Source organism: Populus euphratica, unplaced genomic scaffold (assembly GCF_000495115.2).
Source record: "Populus euphratica unplaced genomic scaffold, PopEup_1.0 scaffold111.1, whole genome shotgun sequence".
Taxonomy (NCBI): Eukaryota; Viridiplantae; Streptophyta; class Magnoliopsida; order Malpighiales; family Salicaceae; genus Populus; species Populus euphratica.
In genome coordinates this window covers 1,140,229-1,163,830 of record NW_011499877.1, presented here as the reverse complement: position 1 = coordinate 1,163,830, position 23,602 = coordinate 1,140,229, and the positions used below count along the sequence as shown (strand labels likewise).

The 23,602-nt window shown below is 29.7% G+C and overlaps 2 protein-coding genes across 12 annotated transcripts; both read left to right on the top strand.

Moving 5' to 3' along the window:
- Window positions 1-4,176: 4,176 nt before the first annotated feature.
- On the top strand, window positions 4,177-8,882 carry LOC105128605 (serine/arginine-rich splicing factor). Its single transcript, XM_011030346.1, has 6 exons — window positions 4,177-4,879; window positions 5,706-5,757; window positions 7,203-7,286; window positions 7,975-8,039; window positions 8,198-8,356; window positions 8,428-8,882. The coding sequence occupies exons 1-6, from the start codon at window positions 4,271-4,273 to the stop codon at window positions 8,476-8,478; spliced, it is 1,020 nt and encodes a 339-aa protein (XP_011028648.1). The 5' UTR covers window positions 4,177-4,270; the 3' UTR covers window positions 8,479-8,882.
- A 2,414-nt stretch (window positions 8,883-11,296) lies between these two features.
- On the top strand, window positions 11,297-17,531 carry OTP43 (Pentatricopeptide repeat (PPR) superfamily protein). Of its 11 annotated transcripts, none has more exons than XM_011030336.1 (6): window positions 11,297-12,923; window positions 13,072-13,392; window positions 13,543-14,449; window positions 14,531-14,759; window positions 16,284-16,405; window positions 17,158-17,531. In XM_011030336.1, exon 1 carries the CDS (start codon window positions 11,388-11,390, stop codon window positions 12,876-12,878), a length of 1,491 nt encoding a protein of 496 aa, XP_011028638.1. In that variant the 5' UTR covers window positions 11,297-11,387; the 3' UTR covers window positions 12,879-12,923; window positions 13,072-13,392; window positions 13,543-14,449; window positions 14,531-14,759; window positions 16,284-16,405; window positions 17,158-17,531. The 11 variants fall into 11 exon arrangements, with proteins under 11 accessions (XP_011028638.1, XP_011028637.1, XP_011028645.1 ...); XM_011030335.1 differs by having other exon boundaries at window positions 13,072-13,396; XM_011030343.1 differs by having other exon boundaries at window positions 13,072-13,783; window positions 14,361-14,449.
- The last annotated feature ends 6,071 nt before the right edge of the window (window positions 17,532-23,602 follow it).

Genomic DNA, 23,602 nt, shown 5'->3' with positions numbered 1-23,602 from the left:
GGACTCGGTCTTCCTCTCTTTTTATGCTTTTTCATTGCTTCTGGTAAAAGTTTTTTTTTTTTTTTGTTAATAGTTTTATTGGAAAAAGAGGCTTTTACTGTTGTGAGAAGGAAGTCAATGCATGCTTGAACTATTTTATCATAGTAAGTCCTGGTGAATTGTTATTTGGGCTAAGTTTCATGTTGCAGGCTCTACACTTTATTATCAACCTTATTTCAGCAGACATTTGTACTGTTGGTGAAAATCACATGCTCTTAATTGATCTCACAATGATGCAGTGGGCCTAACAACTATAGTTGATTCCATTTTGGGCCTCAATGTGTATTTTGGGCCCAACCCAGATATTAAAGCACTGAAGAAACAAAAAAATCCATCCATCTAACTTTCTTTTGTTGTTCTTCATCTTAGTCTTTGCAATTACTTCTCTGTTTGGTTGAATTATCTTTTGTATACTATTTCTCCGTATTTATATACTATTAATTTTGTATTTATACACTATTAATTTTTTTTTCACCCCATTAAAAACACACGTACAACTGACTATATATAAAAATTTGAATTTTATATTGAAATATACGGTTCAACTAAAATATCCTGGAAATATTATTTAACTTTATTACTAAAATAGGAATTTTAATATCCATTTTTATTTTTTCATTGGTAGTACTAACTTTTTTATTTTTTTCATAAAATACTAATTATCAGTTATATTCAACATAGCTCTTATTAAAAAAGAGACAAAAACAATGATATGTTTTCTTAAATAGGTTCCTCCTATTTCTCTATTTTATGTCTATTTATATATCACATAAAACTTTAAATAATATAAAACAAGCTTTTAGAGTATGATGTATTATATTTTTACTAAATATAATTGGTCAAAATAAATAAAAAAAAATATTTTAGAATATGATGTATTATATTTTTACTAAATATAATTGGTCAAAATAAAAAAACAAATAAAAAAATATTTTAGAGTATGATGTATTATATTTTTACTTTCTTTAATCACTACTAATATTAAAAAAGATTTCTTTAAACAAAACACTCATAAGTTTTCTATTCATGTCTATATTTTAATTTTATTTTTTATTTGTATTTATGCAGATATAATTAAAATAAAAAATTAAATTGATATTATTTTTTAAGGGATGCTTAGTTATACTCCTATGTTATAATTGATTTTTTTATATGAAGATATTTGTATCTTTTTTCTAAGAATTGTTTTTACATTCATTGCAAGAATGAATACAGTTTTTTTTCTCCATTTTTTTATTCTAAAAAGGAAAACTTTCTTATAAAACTATGATTTACAAAATATTTTTTATTTAAATTGTGCATATAAAAAACATCATATAGTTCTTTATCTAATTCTCATGATAAAATCATCAGTAAAGTTTTTCTTTTGTTATTTTACTTTAATTTTATTGTAGATTTAAAGATTACCCAAGATATTTTTAAAATTAGCATATATGGAATTAACAAGTTGCTACACCACTCTCTAAAAGCACTAACTCAAGTTATTCAATAATGAATTTTATAATTTTATTTTATTTGCTTTTAAAAATGGTCATCTTAATATCGTAAGTAACTAAGTTATAGATTTTATTTTTTAATTTGGGTAGGTTTATATAAAGTTTTTTTAATTATATTTTTTTTAATTTTCATCCTAAAATATTTTATTTGCTAAAAATTGAGTTAAATATTTTTTCTTTTTATTTTTCTTTATATTGAGTTATCATGTTTCTCATTTAATTTATTAATAATTAGTTTTTGAACTTTTTTTTTTGTGTTTCTTTCCATAAAATTATTCTAATTTTATATTTATAGTTGTAAAGTTTGTAAGTTAACCTAATTTGATTGGTTTTTTTATTTTTAGTTTGGTCACTTAATTAAATTATTTGATAATTCAAGTAGACTACTATCATATTTTTTTCTTTTTTTCTTTTAATTTTGTTATCGGTTTATTAATAATTGTTGTATTTTATAATTATATTATTTAAATTACCAATAAAACTAATAATTCAAGTTTTGAATTTTTCTTAACAATAACTTTTTTATGTTGAAAAAAAAAAGTAGAACCCGAAACACAAATCTAGTTATAAGAAAAGTTAAGTGGTATGAGAAAATAACTATAGATCAAAAGACATATTACTGTCGATGGTAATGGTGATTTTACTTTCAATTTCTCATTTTTTTGTAAGGTATTTTTTTTTGCTTTTCTTTTTTCCTGAGATGAATGGATGGTGCCCGTGCTATTAGAGATACTTATGACGTTTCTCGATAATCAAATCTAATCATTCTTGTTTCTTTAGATATGTAGCTATACTCTTTTCCATATTGTTACTAGTGATCGACTATTGCAATTTTTTTCTTTTCTCTCTCCTAACAACTAATGTAGGCACTTGTTCTATTTGTTTGTTATTTATCTAATCAAACATGTTTATCATACTCAAATATTTTGGGTGTGGCATGATTGCTAGATCCATGCACTTTGATTGCCAAACCTAAGCGTTTGGGTCAAAAAAATTAAATTTTTTCAAACGCACAATTAGAGTGCAAAAACAAACACTTTTTTCAAACGCACAATTAGAGTGCAAAACCAAACACTATCTCATTCAAGTAAGATTTTTCATTCATACTCTTCTTTTTTTTTGGCAACTTATTTTATAAATTTGTAATATTCGAAGAGAAAAGAATGAAAAAAAAATGTTGTCTTTCAAGTGACTTATTTCAAGTCTTCAAAAATAAACTTTTTTTATGTATGCATTGTAAATGAAAATATTAATTTTATATTTTCATTCAAGTGTTGGATAATTTTTTAAAGGGTTCATATTTTTTTGAATTTGAGATATTGCATGATCTAATTATCAAAATTTGTTGCAAGAAGAGTTTATTCTACATTATAACTATTATTATATACAAAATATTAAAATATATGATTATAAGAGAAAACTTTTGAACTTTTAAATTGATATATTATGTTGTATGAAAAGAAAATACTATATATGTAAAAGACTTGTTGTTTCTTTGACTATTTTAATTTATGCAATTTTATAAATGTTTTTTTCAATAAAATAAGAGATTAATAAAAAAATTAAGTGAATTTTAGGAATGTCGTATGATTAATGTCTCAAAATAGAATAAAAAAATATAAAAAAATAAAAATATTTTTGGATAAAAAGATGGATGAAAATAAAAACTAAATATATTCTTACAATAATTATAAATATATTCTCAGCTCAGCACAACGAGTTAACCTGGGACTCAGATGACCCAGCAAAAGCTAGTAAAGAATTTTTTTTAAAAAAACTTTTCTAATAAAAAACCTTTCTTTTTTCATCTTTTTTATTAGCTTACAAATCCATATTAAAATTCACTATATAAATACTTAAAACATGTTTTTTTTTCTAATGTGAGATTTTGAAATACACACATATATTTATATACATGTGAAATAAAAAAACTATTTGAAATACTTTTTCATGTAGATTATTTTTTTATTTTTTATATAAAATATTAAAAACTTAAATATATATTTTTTAATTTTATGGATTTACCCATGTGAGACTAGACCTAAATAAATATTAGACGAGTTTGACAACTATATCAGGTTAAAATGTTTTAGGTTTGGGAACCATGTCAAGCTCAAACACCTCGAGTCTACAAACCATGAAAACTTAAATATATATTTTTTAATTTTATAGATTTACCCATGTGAGACTAGATCTAAACAAATATTAGACGAGTTTGGCAACCACATCATATTAAAATGTTTTGGGTTTTAGAATTACGTCAGGCTCAAACACCTTGAGTCTAGGAACCATATTAAATTCAAAAAACCTTGAATTTAGTGATTATATTTAATGCTAGATTCAGATACGAGTTGATATAATTATCAAATCTAAGTAATTCAAGTTAATTGAGTTTCACACCTTGACAAGTCTAGGAACCATATTAAATTCAAAAAACCTTGAATTTAGTGATTATATTTAGTGCTAGATTTAGATACGAGTTGATATAATTACCAAATCTAAGTAATTCAAGTTGATTGAGTTTGGCACGTTGACAGATGTAAAATATTGAAAATATTATTTATATTTTTAATATATATATTTTTTTAAAAATTAATATTAACCCACGCACGAACCAATACACTTAGTTTAACTAACGACATCATTTACCCCTTAACCGGCACTTCAGCCTCTTTACCTCTCCCTGTTCCGGACCAGAACCCCGAATAACTGGAAAAAAAAGAACTGCCATCAAAATGGAGGAAGAGAAAGCTGCGGCGTACTACGAAGAGCTCACTCGAAAAGGCGAAGGCGCCGCACGCTTCAAGCAAGGCCTCGGCTTCTCCGCCAATAAGGACGTTGCCGCTCCTCCTCCGAGAGGCTCAGCTCTCCCTTCCTCAACCGCTTCTTTTTTGAGCAATTTTGTTAAAGCCTCTAGTCCTACGCAAGCTTCAAATCTTGAAAGGCAAGCTCAGCTCGAATCAATTCAAAACAAACTCAAGAAGAAACCCAAAGATGAGGCGTCAGAGAGAAGCAGAAGAGAATCGGGCCATCATAGGCATCGATCGAGGTCGAGAAGTATAGAGAGGAATCACAGGAAGCGAAGCAGAAGCAAAAGCCGAGAGAGAAATTATAGGCGTAGAAGCAGAAGCCGAAGCCGAAGCCGAAGCCGAGAGAGGTATAGAGATGGAGAGCGGAGAAGGAACCGGAGATTGGAGACAAGAAGCCGAAGTCGTGGTTTATCGTCTCGAGAGGGCAGAAGGTCGGAGAAGATAAGGGGTGATGATGTGGAAAGGGAGAGAGCAGGGAAGGAGAAGAATGGCGGCATTGATTATTCGCGGTTGATTGAAGGTTACGAGAAAATGGTATGGCTGGCTTTTTTTTTTTTTAAATAATTAAAAGGGCTTTTGAATTTATAATCTGATAGTTTAATTGGAGGCTATGCTAGTCTACAGGATTTACTCGTAGTGGAAAAAAATGGAAATGAAGGGGGCTAGTAGGTTTCTGCTTCAAATTTAGAATTGAGAAGATGATGATATTGTGCATTATTAGTCCAACTATTAATTATACACCAGCACTGTTGTGTTGCCAAACCTTGAATACTAAACATTACGCAGGTGAGACACTCATTTCTTTTGATTTGTTGCAAGACATGGAAGACAGTGTTTAGGCTGTTGAATGCTTGAGGGATACCAGCTTGTCCTTGCCTAAAACAAAATCAGAACATAAATGTAAGATATATCAGTAGAAGATGGAACATATCGTGTTTCCCTGAACTCTCAACAATATGTTCTTGTTGGATTTGGCATCTGGGGTGGGAAAATTGGAAGAAATTTCTTGATGACTGGTCAAAATAGTCCAACATGCTAATTGTTGTAACCTCTGTCATATCACTGGTGAAAGGAAAAACAACAGAGATTTAAGAAAATATCAAGAAAGCAATACTAGTTCTGCTTCTTCTCTTTGTATAACTAAGTCGAAACTAGATAATACCCCCAAATTGCTCCATGTAAGGAAAGAAGAAAGTGTATCTTGCTTCCATCTCCAAGTTACTTCAAATAACTACTAGCTAAAAATCTTTTATTTTTCTTTCCTACGTGGTTTCATAATTGAGTCTATTGGCTATTTTCTATCTTTAAGAAGCTCAAATTTATTTCTTTCTGATGTTGACTGGGTTTCCTTGATAAACAGACACCAGCTGAAAGAGTCAAAGCTAGGATGAAATTTCAGCTTAATGAAACTGGTAAGCAATCACATCCTTTGCTGAAATTTGAGATGATCATGTCGTTTTCCTGTCTGAATTGATCTGAGGACTTCCTGCCTTATTTAGCATCATGAACAGTGTAATTTTCATATATCTATGAAAAAAATAAATTGTTTGAAACTACAACAAATAAATGGCAATGATAGCTCATATCTATGAAGCAGTTTTATATTTCGATGGCAAATTAGGCCAAGCTGTTGATTTGGTACAATGTTTGTCACAAGCACATAGAGATAAACACATTTTGGTGATTTTAAACAATAGAACTAAGTGCACCTTCATAAATTATTCTAAGTTATACCCAAACCATGTCATGCCAAATCATTAACCGCATATGTACTTATATAATACGAGCAGCTAGCCAGTGGCTTAGAACTAAATAGGAAGCTGACATATCACACTATCATCTGCATATCTAATAGTATACTAGTGGCGTGTAACTATTGGATTTGCTCTAAATTGCAAGACATGATGTTAGAAAGTTAACAAATTGTCTTAACTTTTATGACAAGGTTAAGGTTTCAGGTTGGAAGGGGCTTGTGTAGTTATAAAACTATTATAAATGAGAGTGAAAAGTTAGTTTTGCTATTGGGAAGACACACTTAATTTTTTAAAAATACACTGGCTTTTAATTTGATAACAAAGGGAGATCATATTCTTTCAGTCATGCTTGATTTTATAGGAAACTGTTATTGGTCAGTTTTGGTTAAGAGTGTTAGTTAACATGTTTCTCATTGCACTCCAGTGTTTTGATTTTACCATGCACTCTATTTAGTTCTACTTCTAGCATTTGCATTTGTCTACTTTTGCAGTATAAGGTCTTGTTTAGCATTGCCATCCAGCCATGCTTTTGAAAATTTTTGAAATTCTTTTTAGCTTCAAATTATTATTTTTTTGGATTGTTTTAACGTACCGATTTCAAAAGTGAATTTTTAAAAATGAAAAAACATTATATTAATTCCTTTCCAAATGAAAAGAATTTTGAAAAGCAACCTCTACCACACTTCTAAATAGACCCTAAATATTTTCCTCCAGCAATACTTTTAGTAATTCGTAATAATGTATCAATATGAGTTTTATATAGAAATGTAAGCTTTTATGTAGAGGTATTATAATACAGTTTGTTTATAGGAGTTGGGCTGGTCGTTAGTGTACATTATTAATAATTGATCCATCTTTTGTGAATGTTGCTACTAGACTTTTGTAAATATCAACCTTAATGCAATTTCGTATCCAGATTAGTGTTAAAACAATGGTTTATTAAGCATGTGAACATACTGGTTGGAAGATATACTGCTGTGTTTCTCACCAGATAAACTCCCGCCCTTCCTTGGTGGTATTGATATTTTAAATTATGTATATTACCCTTTTTATAGATGCTCATAAATATTTTTCATATAATATTCAGTTGCATTTTTATGCAGCTAAAAAGGATGAGGGAATGGGCTCTGGTTGGGAGCGGTTTGTGTTCAACAAGGATGCCCCGCTTGATGATGAGGAAGTTGAAGGTTAGATATATTTATCAACATTTTATTCCCAAGTTACAGGATGACATTGTTTGTATGTGGTCAGCTCTTGTTGCTTGCACTATTCGGCCATTGGCTGATGAGTTGAGATTTTTTGGATACTAAAATGCTTGCTGTTCTAATTTCATTTCATTGCTGCTGCTATCATCTTGTGTTCCTGAATTCCTGTGGCTTTTCTTTTCTTGGCTGTGAAAGAAGATGTGCACTTCATTTTCAGAAAACTGTTAGGTTAAGAAACGAAAGGGGGAACTTTATGAAATAATGAAACAAGATATTCCCATTATGTTGCATACACTCATTAAGCATGCCTTTCAATTGGCATACATAAAAATAATAAATTCCAAACTATCATACTTGCGAATACCTCTGTATTAGTTTGAAACCATACCTGAAATAAAATTAATTCCCATGATTGTCTATTTACTTGTAATGCTAATGTTCTTGTAATATTGTTTACAAGTACATACTCTGCAATTATGGGTGATAGTGTTGGAGAAATGAGATGATCACAAATCAGCTAAATATAAATTGATATTTTAAAGTTAAATCATTTTTATTGGTTATAAATTTTCTAGACAGATGAATACTCTTAGATTATAACACAGGATATCCATGGACCTGGTCAGAATAATTAAAACTGATATAAAGATGTTTCTTTGTGTGTGTTTAGCTGTGGAAGATGATGCAGCACTAGTCAAGCACTTAGGCCAGAGTTTCCGTTTCTCTGCAGTGGAGGTAGGAATCTGCTGCTGTTTCAATCTCAGTTTTTCTTGTATTTAATGATCATAGGTGTTGGTTCCTATAATCCGTGTTTTTCTTCCTTGTCATTCTCTCTTAAGCATGAACATGTTCTGTAGCTTCTTATGTAACTTTTATAATGACAATATATAAAGGCAAGAAGGGAAGAGCAAATCAAAGTTGCTCATGATGAGGCCATGTTTGGTGCACCACCACTTTTGGCATCTGTTACTTCAAACAATGAGATAGAGATGGACAACAATAGAAACGAGAGCAAAGACACCGACCATGCTTCTAGCCTTCTAAGTGAGAAGGTGGGTTCATTCTTGAGAAAAAGAGAGAGATTTGGAGAGCAAAATCTAAGCAATTCTTCTCATGGTTTCAGGTACTTGCAAAGCAGCAAGGTTCTTGGCGTGACCGTGCTCGTAAAGTGTAGATTGATCAAGAAGCTAACTGTCTCCTAGTAATAATGCTAGAGGAGGAATGGGCAGTATCAGTTGCTGCAATTGACCATCTGGTTCAAGAAGAATTCTTTGGAGAGTAGTGTGTATATGATCAAGTTGATAGGTGAAAACCAGCACATGATCTATAATTTATGTTTTCTGGATTTCTGCATGATAGGAATTGGTGAGAGAACTGGAAAGTACAGGTGAAGCTTCATTGCTGGACAGTTTTGATTCATCCTGGTAGAGAACAGTAATAGGAGTTTCATGATCTGGGACAATAATATTTTTATGTGAGGATGCTGAAAGGCCAAGGAGGAGCTATGTAACTTGTAAATTGATGCCAGTTTGTTTATTTATTTATCATAACCCATTCTGCTCTATTTATGAGACCAAATTGATCTTTAAAGATAATAAACACCAAAATAATCTATGAAGATATGCCACTTATCGTGGAGATAACTGGAAGTTACATTTAATCAGCCATTATTGTTAAAATTAACGTTAATATTATTAACAATTAAAAAAGAAAACCAGAAATTTAAACGATGTTGGGAAAATACTTCAGCAGCATTTTGTACTGGGCATGCTCTCTGATAAATTCTTGTAGATTGGAGCAGTTTAATTGTATTATTTTTTTTTTTATCATTTTGTTTATAGAATTTTTTTCATATTTGATTGTATTTTTTATGGCTGAATTGACGATCAATTTCTTAGGATTTGTTATAGAAAAAAACAATTAAAACATTTAGGACCAAAGCATAGACCGGTCTAAAATTTTTATGAAAAAAGTTCTTATTTAGTCCTTGTATTTTATTTTTTTTCCTTTATGGTTTTTTCAGTTTCTTAGCTTGTAGTTCTGATCTAAAATTTTATTTTATTTATTTTTCAGTTTCTGAGTTTAAAAGAAGCAAAATAAAGTCCTATATAAAAAAAAGGTATTTAGTTGGCCACATTTCAGCCAAAAAAACAAATCATACTTTATATTAACGGTTCCAGAGAAAAAATTATTTAAAGTATTCTATCATTCATCTTATTGGAAAAAATAGATTTTATTAAAAAAATAAATTGAGATTTAAGAAATAATTTTTTTATTTGGTTTTGTAATTTATACGATGTTTTTGATATTTTAAGATGATTTATTGGTCTATTAATATTATAAGAATATTTAATAGATTTTTTAGATGAAAATATATTACAAAATAATTTTTTAATTCCAACAAATCCCAACCAAATTTCCCAATTACATTTCCGATGATCGGAAATTGGGCGCATCATCAAGCATTTTTTTTCAAATTTTTTTTTGGATATTGTCCATTATTTTTACCAATAATAAAAAAGTCAAATTGGGCGCATCATCAAGCATTTTTTTTCAAAATGTTTTTTGGATATTGTCCCTTATTTTTACCAATAATAAAAAGGCCATGCGCTTCAGGCATGATGCTCATGAGCTTAGCCTTTTTTTTTTTTTCAATCCATGTGCGCTAGGCCACTGTTTACTTAGCCTTTTATTTTTTTTATTTTTAATTAAATTAAATAACTTAAGCATATATAAAAAAATCAATTTATTAAATATTATTGGATTTATATTTAGATTTTTATATCATTATGACATTTTTAAAAAAAATTTATCAAACACTTTTTTATGCATCGTCATGATTTGGATTTTTTTTAAAATAAAATTATCAATTTATTTTCTATGGAATCATGAATTTTTCTCTTAAATTTCATTGAATTTGTTGAAAATTAAGTTTTATAATATTTATTAATTTATTTTTATAGAGTTATTTTGATTTCATGATTTAAATTGTGGATTTAATATGTTAATTTGAATTAAATCAAGTTATTTTTTTATTTTTTAAATGATTTATTTTCAATTTCATCATATAACATCTTGTTGATTGAAAATTAGTTTTTGTAATTTTTGTAATTTATTTTCTATAAAGTTATTTTAATTTTGGAATCCAAATTGTAGGTTTGATAAATTAACCTAGTTGACAGGAGTCTCTTTTTTTCTTTTTAATTTCACTCCTTAACATTGAGGTGATTAAAAATTAAATTTTATAATTTATTTCAATTTATTTTTTATATACTTCTCTTAATATTATTAACCAAATCATAAATTTGACAAATTAATCCGAATTAATTCGCATCAATTTAATATGTTGTTGTCTCAATATTTTTTTAAATGTAATTTTTGTAATTTATTTTCTATAAAGTTATTTTAATTTTGGAATCCAAATTGTAGGTTTGATAAATTAACCTAGTTAACAGTAGTCTCTTTTTTTCTTTTTAATTTCATTCCTTAACATTGAGGTGATTGAAAATTAAATTTTATAATTTATTTCACTTTACTTTTTATAGACTTATCTTAATATTATTAACTAAATCATAAATTTAACAAATTAATCCGAATTAACTCGAATCAATTTAATATGTTGTTGTCTCAATATTTTTTTTAAAATTCTAATATATTACCATTTAAAATTTTAAAAAAAAAACATTCAATATACATCAATTTTGGAGTTAATAATTAATTTTTATTTTTGATATTTACTAAAAAACACATTAGCATATATCACCATATTTGTATCTTAATATTTTTAAAAGAGGAAGAGTTTGTTTATTTTTTTATTTTAAAAATATTTTTAAAAAATTAATTTTTATATACTAATATTAAAAATTATTTTTAAAAAATAAATAAATAAAATTATTTTAACCCAAAAACAACAATAACAGACCGTAAAAAATTTACACTCATCGGCCTGCCCAAGTCATATTACTGAAGGCTACAAACACGTTATACAGCCACATTCAACTGAAATCAAGCTGTGTCACTGCCACCACAGTCTGCTCATCAAGAACACATAAATAGGTCACTGCACTGAATTAAAGCACGAGCATGCAGACTCAAAAAATGCTCCCTCAAAGAACTAACCCCTCCCTTTTACTCTATCTTCGTCCACCGAAATCCTACCCCTTCACCACCGCCACCCCCATTCCACCACCACCTCAACAATCACTTGAAGCCGCCGCTCTAGCCACCCTAATCCTCACGTCATCAAACCCACAAGCATTAGCCCAAACCCTTCACTCCCCCACCATCCAATGGACCCCACAATTGGTCAACACAATCCTTAAACGCCTTTGGAACGATGGCCCTAAAGCCCTCCAATTCTTCAACCTCCTTTCCCACCATCCTTCCTACTCCCACCACCCCTCCTCCTTCGACCACGCCATTGACATTTCCGCCCGCCTCCGCGACTCCCCTTCTCTCCGGTCCCTAATTTATCGTATGCGCTCCGCGCGCCTTGGCCCTACCCCTAAAACCTTTGCAATCATTGCTGAAAGGTATGCCTCTGCGGGTAAACCCCATAGAGCAGTTAAAGTTTTCTTGTCTATGCATCAATTTGGTTGTTTTCAAGACTTGCAATCTTTTAATACAATCCTTGATGTGTTATGCAAGTCCAAACGCGTGGAAATGGCTTATAATCTGTTTAAGGTTTTCAAGGGAAAGTTTAGGGCTGATTGTGTTAGTTATAATGTGTTGGTGAATGGTTGGTGTTTGATTAAGAGGACTAATAAAGCTTTGGAGATGTTGAAGGAGATGGTTAAGAGAGGATTGACTCCGAATTTGACTAGTTATAATACAATGCTTAAAGGGTATTTTAGAGCTGGTCAGATTAATGAAGCTTGGGATTTCTTTTTGGAAATGAAGAAGAGAGACTGTGAAATTGATGTCATTACTTATACTACTGTGATTCATGGTTTTGGTGTTGCTGGTGAGATTAAGCGAGCTCGAAAGGTTTTTGATACGATGGTGAAGAAAGGAGTGCTTCCTTCCGTTGCTACTTATAATGCCTTCATTCAGGTTTTGTGTAAGAAAGACAGCGTGGATAATGCTATAGTCATTTTTGAGGAGATGGTGGTGAAGGGTTATGTGCCAAATTCAATAACTTATAATTTGGTTATTAGAGGGCTGTGTCATAGAGGTGAAATGGAGCGGGCAATGGAATTTATGGGAAGAATGAAGGATGATGGTTGTGAGCCAAATGTTCAAACATACAATCTTGTGATTCGGTACTTTTGTGATGAAGGAGAGATTGACAAAGCGCTGGACTTGTTTCAGAAGATGACTAGTGGGGATTGCTTGCCGAATTTGGACACTTACAATATATTGATAAGTGCAATGTTTGTTAGGAAAAAATCAGATGATTTATTGGTGGCTGGAAACTTGTTGATTGAGATGGTTGATAGAGGATTTGTTCCTCGGAAATTCACTTTCAATCGGGTTTTGAATGGGCTATTGTTAACAGGTAATCAAGGTTTTGCAAAGGAGATTCTGAGATTGCAGAGTAGATGTGGCCGTCTTACCCGTAAAATAAAGTTGTGAAGCTCATCAAACTTTTAATTGGCCAATAAATTACTAGACTTCAACATGTTGACTTCGAAAATTGTTAACAGGTAATCAAGGTTTTGCAAAGTAGATTCTGAGATTGCAGAGTAGATGTGGCCGGCTTACCCCTAAAATAAAGTTGTGAAGCTCATCAAACTTTTAATTGGCCAATAAATTACTAGACTTCAACATGTCGACTTCGAAAATTGTAAATAATTATTGTTTGTTTGGTGCCATATGAGACGAAGGAAACTGATTCATTATTTGTGAAAATGGTGAAGGATGGGACTTTTCATTTATTTTCAACTCAGTGTTTTGAACAGATTTGTGTGTATATCTGTCTCCCATCAAAAGGTGGACAGGGATAATATGCTCAGTTTGGTCATGTATCATTTGATCCCATCTCCAAATTAAATGCCGGGGAGTGGATTGTGTCATGCAATGAATTAGAGAGGATGATGAAAGCTGTAGTACCTAATCTTGAATGTGATATTTCTTCTATGGGAGATAAGTAGGTAATCTATTTTTTGTTTTATTGTAAGGATCCGCTCTCTTTTATTGTTGGCCAGATTGATTCATTCTTTTTCTTGACTGCTATTTGATGTTGTTCCGGTATATTTGTTTGTGTATGGTTAGATTACTTATAAATGTATGGATGTAGGTAATGCTCTGTTGACTTCCACTGAAGTTCTGCAAATCCTGGAATGATGGTTCAACCCTGTCCTTGGCCTCAGGGAGTGGCAAGCAGCACAGAACTTAATTAATCAAATGGCATATGGGGGTTAGAAACCCACAGACAACATACCGAAACTTCCAAACCAAACAAATGCAACATGAGAAGGAGCTTTTTACACTTCAAACCCAGTTCTTGGAATGAAAAGACACTCCATGGTCAATCAAAGGTCCTATGCCAGTTAAACTCGTCTTTGATAATAATTGACAGCTTAATTTGTTGTTATCTTGGCATGAGAGTGTTTTAGAAACTGTATTCAGTTAAAGTGCTGGACAAGCTAGGTAGTATATATTCATTGTGGGTGACAAATAACAAATGGTGGTTTGCATACAAATTTTGTTCATTATTTTACTGATGAGAATTTCCTTGGATTCATGTAACTGTATGATGCTGTCTTTTTTCCTATGTTTGTATATTTTGACTTAAAGAGAAACTTCATGTTGACTTTAATTATGTTAGCTTCCATGGTTTGTTAGAATACGTTGAAACTTGGATCCAAATCTATCAATCAGCAGGTAAAAAAGAGAGGGAGAGGACCTCTTGTTAATTTCCACCTTGCGTGCCGGAAAGGCCTTAACTCCTAAGGAGAGACAGATCTTGTCTTATTTTCCTATTACACCAATGTGATTGATGCCGTGAAAGTATTGATTTTACATCTTCAATTCATATCTTTTATTGATAGGAAACAATAAGAAAGAGTTGGTCCCCAATGGTTTTTGTTTCAACTTCGTTTTTTATTTTAAAAGGACTTGGATTTGGAAAAGAATTCTCCTGTCTTGTTTGGTTTATGCTTCGAAGAAAGTGTTCAATGAATTGGAAAGCAGCAGTTTTGGAGGTGATTTTTCTGGTCGATACCATGTTTATTTTGTTTTTGATCTCTTAAACAAATTGACCAAACAGAGGAGTGCTTCTGCAGTTTTGGATAACATTGAAGAGGGAGAAGTATTCTGAACATGTCCTAAGGAAATTTGTTTGCAACAGCAGCCCTGAAGTTATGCCATCCATCTTCTTTTCCAGAGAACAGAATTAGAAATTCAGCATTTCTGCCCACCTCTGCGACTTCCCTGTTCTCTGATCCTATTTCTTGCACTCACTGTGCCTCCCTTGGCCTCTCCCCCATAAACCTATGCAATCATTGCTGAAAGGTATGCTGCATCAGGGGAACCCTTTAAGCTGTCTAATTCTTCTTTTTTATATGCATCGATTTAGTTGTTTTCTTGACCCACATCCTTTTAATACAATCCTTGATGTGTGTAAATCAAGGTAAGATGAAATAGATTATAATTCATTTAAGGTTTTTAGATATAGGTTTGAGGTTGATAGTGTTAGTTATAACGTAATTGCGAATGGATGGTTATGCATTATGCAATGAAAAAATTAAAATCCTTCATCATGCACTGCATCAGATGGTGTTTGATTATGATAATAAAGCACTGGAGATGCTAAAAGAGATGGTTGGGAGAGGATTGAATTTGACTCTAAATTTGACAAGTTGTAATATAATGCTTAAAGGGTACGTGAATTTGACTCTAAATTTGACAAGTTGTACAACTTAGAGCTGGTCAGATTATGAAGCTTGGGAATTACTTTCAGAAATGAAGAAGAGAGATTTTGATATAGATGTTGTTACTTATACACTGCGATCCATGGCTTTGATGTTGTTGGATCAGATGGTGAAGGAAGGAGTGCTCTGGCATTTAAAATGCTCTGATTCATGTTTTGTGTGAAAATATTGCTGAGGGAGCTATATTGGTTCAAAGTAGATGATAAAAGGTTACCTGCCAAGCTATATTGGTTCAAAGTAGATGATAGAAGGTTACCTGCCAAATTCAATAACTTATGATGATTATGGGATTGTGTCATGTGGGTGAAATGGAGTGGGCAATGAAGTTTATGGTAAGAATGAAGGATGATGGTTGTAGTGTTCAAAGTTGAAAAGCATAGTCTTGTGATTCAACATTTTCGTGATGTGAGACAGATTGAAAACGGGCTGGCCTTTCTTCAGAATATGATCAGTGGGGATTATCTGCCAAATTCAAAAACTTTATGTTTATGAGAAAATTGTGGCAGGGAAGTTGTTGATTGAGAAAGTTCATGACGGATTTGTGCCTCAAAATTTTACTCTCAATTGGGTTTTGATGGGCTATTGCTAACTGGCAAACTGTTTTGCAAAAGAGATTCTGGGATTGCAGAGTTCATCTGGCCATCATTCCTGTTAATAAAGTTATGAACCATCGGATTTTGTATTTACTCAATGCTAAAACATTACCAGACTTTGTTGTTCCTTCCAAAATTGTAAAAATTTATTTGGTGTCAGTTGAGAAGAAGAGAAATTGGAGGGTATTTTTGTCTAGAAGGATTGTGTGGGAGTGCTATGGTTTTCTCCACAAAATGGTAGACACAGATAATGTCCTGTTGGATTGTGTATTACTTGATCCCATCTCCAAATCCAATGCCATGGAGTGTATTATGTCATGCAATGAAATAGAAAGGGTGATGGAAGCTGTAAATAGTCTTGGTTGTGAAATTTCTTGTATGGGAGCTATGAGGGTATTCGACTTTCTTGTGGTATCATAGAAATGCACTCTCAACTAATGTATGCCGGATTGATGCATTTCTGTTCTGTGATTGATTCTTCAATCTTTTTCTTCATATTTGTTTGTGTACAGGTAGATCTTGCTGATGCATTCTGCTCACAGGTGTATCATCCATTCACAACTGTTGAAGACTTGATGTTGTTTCAGTGACATGTGATTTACAGTTAGTTGGCAATGTCTATGCCAACCACTAGGTCATGTCTCTGCCTCCCCTTTATCTCTTTGTGCTAGCATACTTGTTTTATCACTACATGAATATGCTACCATGCATTGCTATAGATAAATTTTGACCACATTTGCCTTTTCTTTCTAATTTTTCAATTTTTGATCTTTGATGTTAAATGATGAATCAGTTTATCACTGTAGCAAGGGGCAATGCTTTAGAAACCAGTTAAAAAAGCTAGACAAGCAAGGGGTGTTATTCATTTTGGTTCATGGAGATTGGAAAGGTGATGGGGTTGTGGATATGATGTTATTGTGAATTTTATGGGATTTATTTGGCTAGATCATGTCATTAGTTTTCCATGGATTGTATACTGTGACTTGAAAGGAAACTTTATGTTGATTCATCTATGTTAGCTTCTGTGGGATGATATGATACGGGGGTGTAACTTGGTTTCAAATCGATCAATGCTAGAAAGAGATTACCTGCTGCGAAGAGATTGAGTTTGTCCTTTTCTTCTCTGACATCAATGTGATTTATGCAGTACAAGAATAAAATTTCCATCTTCAATTTGTCTCTTAAGGAAAAGAAATACTAAAATAGAGATGGGTTCTAGACTTCCAGCAGGCTTTTTTTTCCCTACAAACAAACTGGATTCAGGAAAGAATTTTCTAATCTTGAATGATGCTTTGAAGTTTTCAATGACTTCAGTCATAGCAGTTGTGGGAGGCAATTTTTCTGGCTGAAGCAAAATATTCATTTAGATTTTATTTCTCGAAACAGGGTTCCAGCAGGGCTGATGGAAGTACAGGGAACTTGGCTGAGAGAGAATGTTATTATGACCATGTTTGAATGAAGCGCCACCTACAGTTATGTCATTCATCAGCAGTTTCTTCACGGACCCAACATGAAGTGCGTAATGTGCTAAATTCTGGTGGAAATTTTTTGTTTTAGTAGATCTGGTGGGAAATTGGATATAAATTAATGTCATCTTTTCTTTTTGAAAATCCCAGCATTTCATTGTAGCTGCTTGTGATGAAAGCTATGTTTCTGGACCTAGTCGATGTATTTGAACTGAAAATTGTCTCCGTATGAACTTGTTATAATTACCTGTTGTTTTTTGACTTTTTTCTTATTTTTTTCATTTAGCAGTAAAACTGTTGCCAGTGTTATTCGGTCATGCCATCCCATGAAAATAGTTTATTTAGGTTGAGTGATGTAGTGATTGTTTTTTTATTGAAAAATATATTAAAATAATATATTTTTTATTTTTTAAAATTATTTTTAATATTAACATATTAAAATTAACTAAAAAATAAAATAAATATAATTTGAAATAAATAAAAAAATAAAAAAAATTATTTTTTTTAAAAAAAATTTGAAATGTAAAAATAAATGAATTTTTAAAGTGGGATGAAGTGATGGTTTAATTATTTATTTTATTTGAAATAATTTATTAATATGAATTTTTAAATCTTCCAGGTGAATGAAAATTATCTTACCAACTTGAAAATAACTTAAAGATTTGCTGAGAGATGTTGATATTAGAATAATTAACTTTTGACTTTGAATATTTTTTAGTGAAATATTATCAGATTTATTTAGTTAAATAATAAAAGCGATGTTTTAAACTATTCAAACTTTTATATAAACTAAAACAATAATACTCACATAGTTCTTTATATAGATATTTCATATAGCTCTTACTGTTATATTTATTTTGACCCCGAATAACTATTAGATTTATGAGTGCTTTAGAGAATTTAATTTTTATCAAAATTTTTATAGATATGGAAATTTTCTCTACTTATATAGATGATCTTTCATTAAGAAATTATGTTATACTCTACTTGGTATACCAAGATATAAAAATTATTAAAAGTTCAGCTTACCTTTTATCAAACCATAACGAATATTTATTTCAACATAGAAATAAGTAGGAAATAATAATTTTTTAGTGCTACAAAAAATATTATGACTTAATTTTTCTATTTGAACCTATATATTGGGATCTATAATCAACTAGGTATAGTTACCATAATTTAAAAGCTTTAAGCCTATTCCCTTTGATTAATGTTACACAAGCTCTCTCAACAAACTTTTGGTTAGTGAATCTACAATATTTTCCTTGTGTTGACCTTTGGGTCACATATAATATTTTATGTATTTTAATAATAACAATTATATAGAAATGGACTAATGATAAACTTGGATGAGATTAAATTTAAACAAATTTATATGAAGATCATATCAACATGTATGAGGTACTGAATGAAAAAATCAATCAACAAGTCAAAATATTATATGACTTAGTTTTCTATTTGAACCTATATCTTGGGATGTATAATCAACTAGGTATGGTTACCATCATTTAAAAGCTTTAAGCCTATTCCCTTTGATTAATGATACACAAGCTCTCTCAACAAATTTTTGGTTAGTAGATCTACAATATTTTCCTTGTGTTGACCTTTGGGTCACATATTAATATTTTATATATTTTAATGATAACAATTATATAGAAATGGACTAATGATATGCTTGGATGAAATTAAGTTTAAACAAATTTATATGAAGATAACATTAACATGTATGAGGTACTGAATGAAAAAATCAATCAACAAATCAAAGATACAAAGTAAGTGAAAACTTAATTTTTAAGTATTTATTTTAGTGCTTAAATGTAAATATTTATATCATACTTGATAGACAAATTAAAATGAATGCACAAACTTTATTTTGCATGCATTTAAAAAGGATTGATAAAACAACTATAAAAAATTATTAGGATTAAAACTAATATATCTAGTATTCTAAATGAACCGATCAACTTTTTAATGATACCAAATTAACCGGTTGACAACTTGTTCATAAATAATGAACACATGAGAATTTGTACGAATTGGTCAATCGATCAGCTTGACCAATGTAAACCGGTTGACCATTTTACTTGTTAAAAGAACAATAATAGTTATAAATGGTTAGTTTTTGCAAGATACATATATATAGTTTGTCTTATTGCAAAATAAAATATAAAATTTGAATATATATACACAAGTGCGCGCACACAAAAGCTATTTTAAGAGCAAAAAAAATTCAAATCATCAATTTTCAATCATACTCATATTTGTGCATCAAAACCTTCATATTCTTGTACATGAATAAAAATTCTTACATTTACTACACTTTAACACATATATTTTAAGTGTTATTGAGTGATCTATAGAGATACAAGCTTTGATTGTATCATCTACTATTTGAGAAAGCGTTGCTACATTTCAAATAATTTTAATTCTTCAAGGGTTTAAGTGAAAAACTCTTGCTTATTGGTGAGGTACATCACCAAGATAAAAAAATCTTGAATATAATATTTTTTCAAGTGGTGAAAAATGGCTTGGTGATGATTCATCAATGACATTTTAATCTTTGACTTGGATTAGTAAAGAATACAACACTCAAGATTGATTTGGTGTTTAAGGTATGAATATAGATTAGAAATTAAACTGAGTTTAAAATTTCTATCCCTATACTCTTTACTTTAAGAACTTTAATTATATTGTTGGTTAATTGTATTTGTTGTGTTCAAATGAGTTAATTGCAATATTTATTATTATTAGTGGAACACCTAATTCACCTCCCATTAAGTGTTATTGTTGTCTTAATCATAGAACAACAATCTAATGTGTCACACATATAAAAACTAATGGTTAAAAATTAAACTGAGATGATTAATTGAGTGTAATTTAATTGTAAATAAGTTTTAAAAATTGAGAACTATAATATAATTTATATAGAGAATTACAATTCTAAACCTAGAAAAATTAAGTAGGGATTTGATTAAATAAATTTTTTAAAATTATATTGAAATAATATATGTGATATTATTCAAGGGCAAAATTGATATATATATATATATATATTCATTTATAAGGTTTTCAGATTTCTCAAAAATAGAATGTTATACCTCTTATTTTTTTAGTAGTACACAATACAGTACATAACACCTAAAAAATATAAAAGAAAATAGTTAGCACTTAAATATATAACAATCTTTCTCTTCTAAAAGAGTTTAAGAGATTTCTATGGTTGTTTCTTGTGAATTACCGTTAAAAGCTAAACATTTGGATGATTTGTGATTTGTAATAATTTTATCTTGAAGTAATTATTTAAAACCGAAAAGAACATTTTATTTCCAAGTAATCTCTGTTTAAACCCTAAATAACCCTAGATTTATTTAACATGATATTGAAATCCCTACAAAATCATTAAATTTACCATTTTCACTATGTATATATGTTTCATGAGACTCAACATGACAAATATTTATGATTCAAATACTGGTTCTCTTGTTGTATTTACTTCCCTTAACATGAAAATCCTATACTTATTGCAAGATATATATATATAAACCAGTTCTTTTCATTATGCTACATATAAAAGATAACATAGTTTTTGGAACTAAGCATGGCTACTCTTGTTATAACATTTGTTGATGCACTTCTTTAATAAATTTATAGCTTAGGAAAAAGTTGAAAAATGAAATAACAACTCTCAAGAAACAAACTTGAAGTTGCAATTTATTATGAATATGGATGAAAGATATTTAGGCGAGTCACCTTAATGTTATGCCTGCTGAAGTATATTTGTTATGGTATTTGAATTTCAATTATTTTTGTCAAAAATGCATAACTCTTTATTTTAAAAAGTGTGGATGTGATAGTAACTTTTAAAGAGATAGCTCAAGTAGTTTTTAAACCATTTTAGCTAGAATTTGACAAGCATGAATATGGATGCCTAAGTGGTTAGTACTTCCATTTTAGCTAGAATTTGACAAGCATGAATGTGGATGCCTAAGTGGTTAGTACATCAAAGTATATTTTTATTTAGGTTTTATATCATCATATTGCACTTAAAGTATCATTAAATTTCCTAACGCAAGCATGTTTTATAATAACAAGTTTGATAACATAAGATATATTTAATTTATAGTAAATACTCATTTTGAATGTAGGCACATCTCACAATTTAAAGACTTGATTGATGTGTTTAACTATTGAAAGTAAAAAGACAAAGAGAGGGTAAAGTTTAAAGAAGATGTTAGTTCAATAACTGGAACATCATTCGGTTATTATATCATAACTGAAGATGTAGGACATGGATTTAGGTCTGATTTATATGGATGGAAAGCTAATACATAGGTCTAAAATATTAATGAAAGACCAAGATTCAAAAGGGTTGATTTCAAGTTTAAATTATAGTAATAAAAGAGAAGTTAGAATTTGTCTTACAACCTAGACACTGTTCATTTTTCAACCTATATCTCAAGTTCTAGAAGTCTAAATGAGCTCATTTTTGTTTTTTTAGAAAGATGAGATAAATTTTCAAAACTTTCATGAAGATTATTTGTTGAAATTCTTATGTTAGCAATGATGTTTTGTTTATACAAAAAGATAATAGTTGTCACTAAGTCAAAATGTGGTCATCCACTCAATAATTAGTCATCAAATCAATAGTTTTGAATTTTAGCCTATGAAAGGAGGCATTTGTCATACATTTAGACATCTTGGTTTTCATATTAAGATCATATTCTTACTTTCTTTCTTTGTATTTTTGTAATGTTTAAGTTTTGCTTTTATTAATATCTTGTTTATGCTTTTCATCATAACTATATTCTTATCTAGTTTATTTATATTTTTCTTCTTCGTAATGTTTAGCTAAGTTTATTATGTCAAGGTGAAAAATTTTCACTAATGGTGTTAGAATATGTATAATATAAACTCAATATGAATTTCAATGTTTATATCTAAGAAAGTTTGTTATTAGCATGTCTTATCTTTTTATTTTACTAATTCTTAATACCTTATTTGTTAAATGATTAATTTAGATTTATGTTGTACAACCTTTGGTACAACAAATACATGATACTTTTATAGCCTACTGTATAGTATAACCAACACCTGTACTATGAAAAGAACTTGATTTGTTGTTAACATAAGTTAACATCATGAATTCTTGACAATATTTAAAAGTATGGTGTTACTAAAATAAGATAATTAATATGATCATTTTAAAAATTTATAATAAACTATTAAGGATAAATTATCCGATTGGAACCTTCTTTTTATGTGGTTTCCTGTTGATTAATAAAAAGAATTTATACTATACTTATTTCTAATACTATTAGTGGATCCTCTAACCTTGACAATTGTTTTTATCTTTGATTAATACTCACATCAATATCACATCTCAAAAGTTCTCTTCAATTCCTTTTATTTGTTGTTTATAATTTTATATAGCTCATCTCCCTATGGTTCGACTCCAGTTTTATCGGGTTATTTATTACTTTCACATTCCTGCACTTGAGATAGAATATCAATCTTTTAATTGTGTCCCTATGCTTTTTATTAACTCTTGCTAACTATTATAGTTAATGAGTGACGATAAATATGAAGAATATGGTTCTTCACCTAAATACTATGTTGAGATGTTATTGATGTTGGTTCAAGCCAAATAAATTTAGAATGAATTTATAAAAGAATTTGTTATTTATTGACAATTAATGTATGATTTGTTGTTTGACTAGCTAACCATTAATTGTAATCTTACAATTATATGTCCACATTCTTTTATTGTATTTATTTAACATAAAATAATTTATAATATATTTTTTTTGTTAATTTCATCATTTTCAACTTTTTTATGTATTAAATTTTGTCTCCATTATTTTAATTATTATTTATTTTATTAATTTGAAAAGATTTATAAAATTATATCTTTTTTTTCAATTTCATCCTCCTTAAACTTTGTATCTATTATATTTGGTTCTCATTCTTTTAATAATTTAAAAAATATTTTTCAGTTTATTTTATATAATATAATAAAATACTAGAAAGAGTTTTTGAACTTTTTTTATGATACTATTAAATATAAAAAAATGATTTACTTTCATAGATTCACTTTTTATAAAAATTATTTTTTAAAAAAAAATTACTTTTTAGCAAATAAAAATAATTTAGGTGAATTGCTATAATACACCTTCTTATTCTTCTAATTCTGATTTGTTTTATTAACATCTCATTAACCTTTTGTTGCTGAACTCATTAATGTTGATGGAGAGAGTAGGGAACATCAATGGAAGAGAAAGAGAGAGGTGATAGTTGTTGTTTCCGAGAGAAATAGAAGAGAAGGTAATACGTAGCTAGGTTTATTATTGTTGTTGTTGTTTTTATTG

Excerpts from the sequence above, each read along its gene's own strand:
- LOC105128605 (XM_011030346.1), top strand. The coding sequence starts at position 4,271 with ATGGAGGAAGAGAAAGCTGCGGCGTACTACGAAGAGCTCACTCGAAAA. Across the intron at positions 5,758-7,202 it reads ATTTCAGCTTAATGAAACTG|CTAAAAAGGATGAGGGAATG; the intron begins GTAAGCAATCAC and ends ATTTTTATGCAG. Across the intron at positions 8,040-8,197 it reads TCCGTTTCTCTGCAGTGGAG|GCAAGAAGGGAAGAGCAAAT; the intron begins GTAGGAATCTGC and ends CAATATATAAAG.
- OTP43 (XM_011030336.1), top strand. The coding sequence starts at position 11,388 with ATGCAGACTCAAAAAATGCTCCCTCAAAGAACTAACCCCTCCCTTTTA.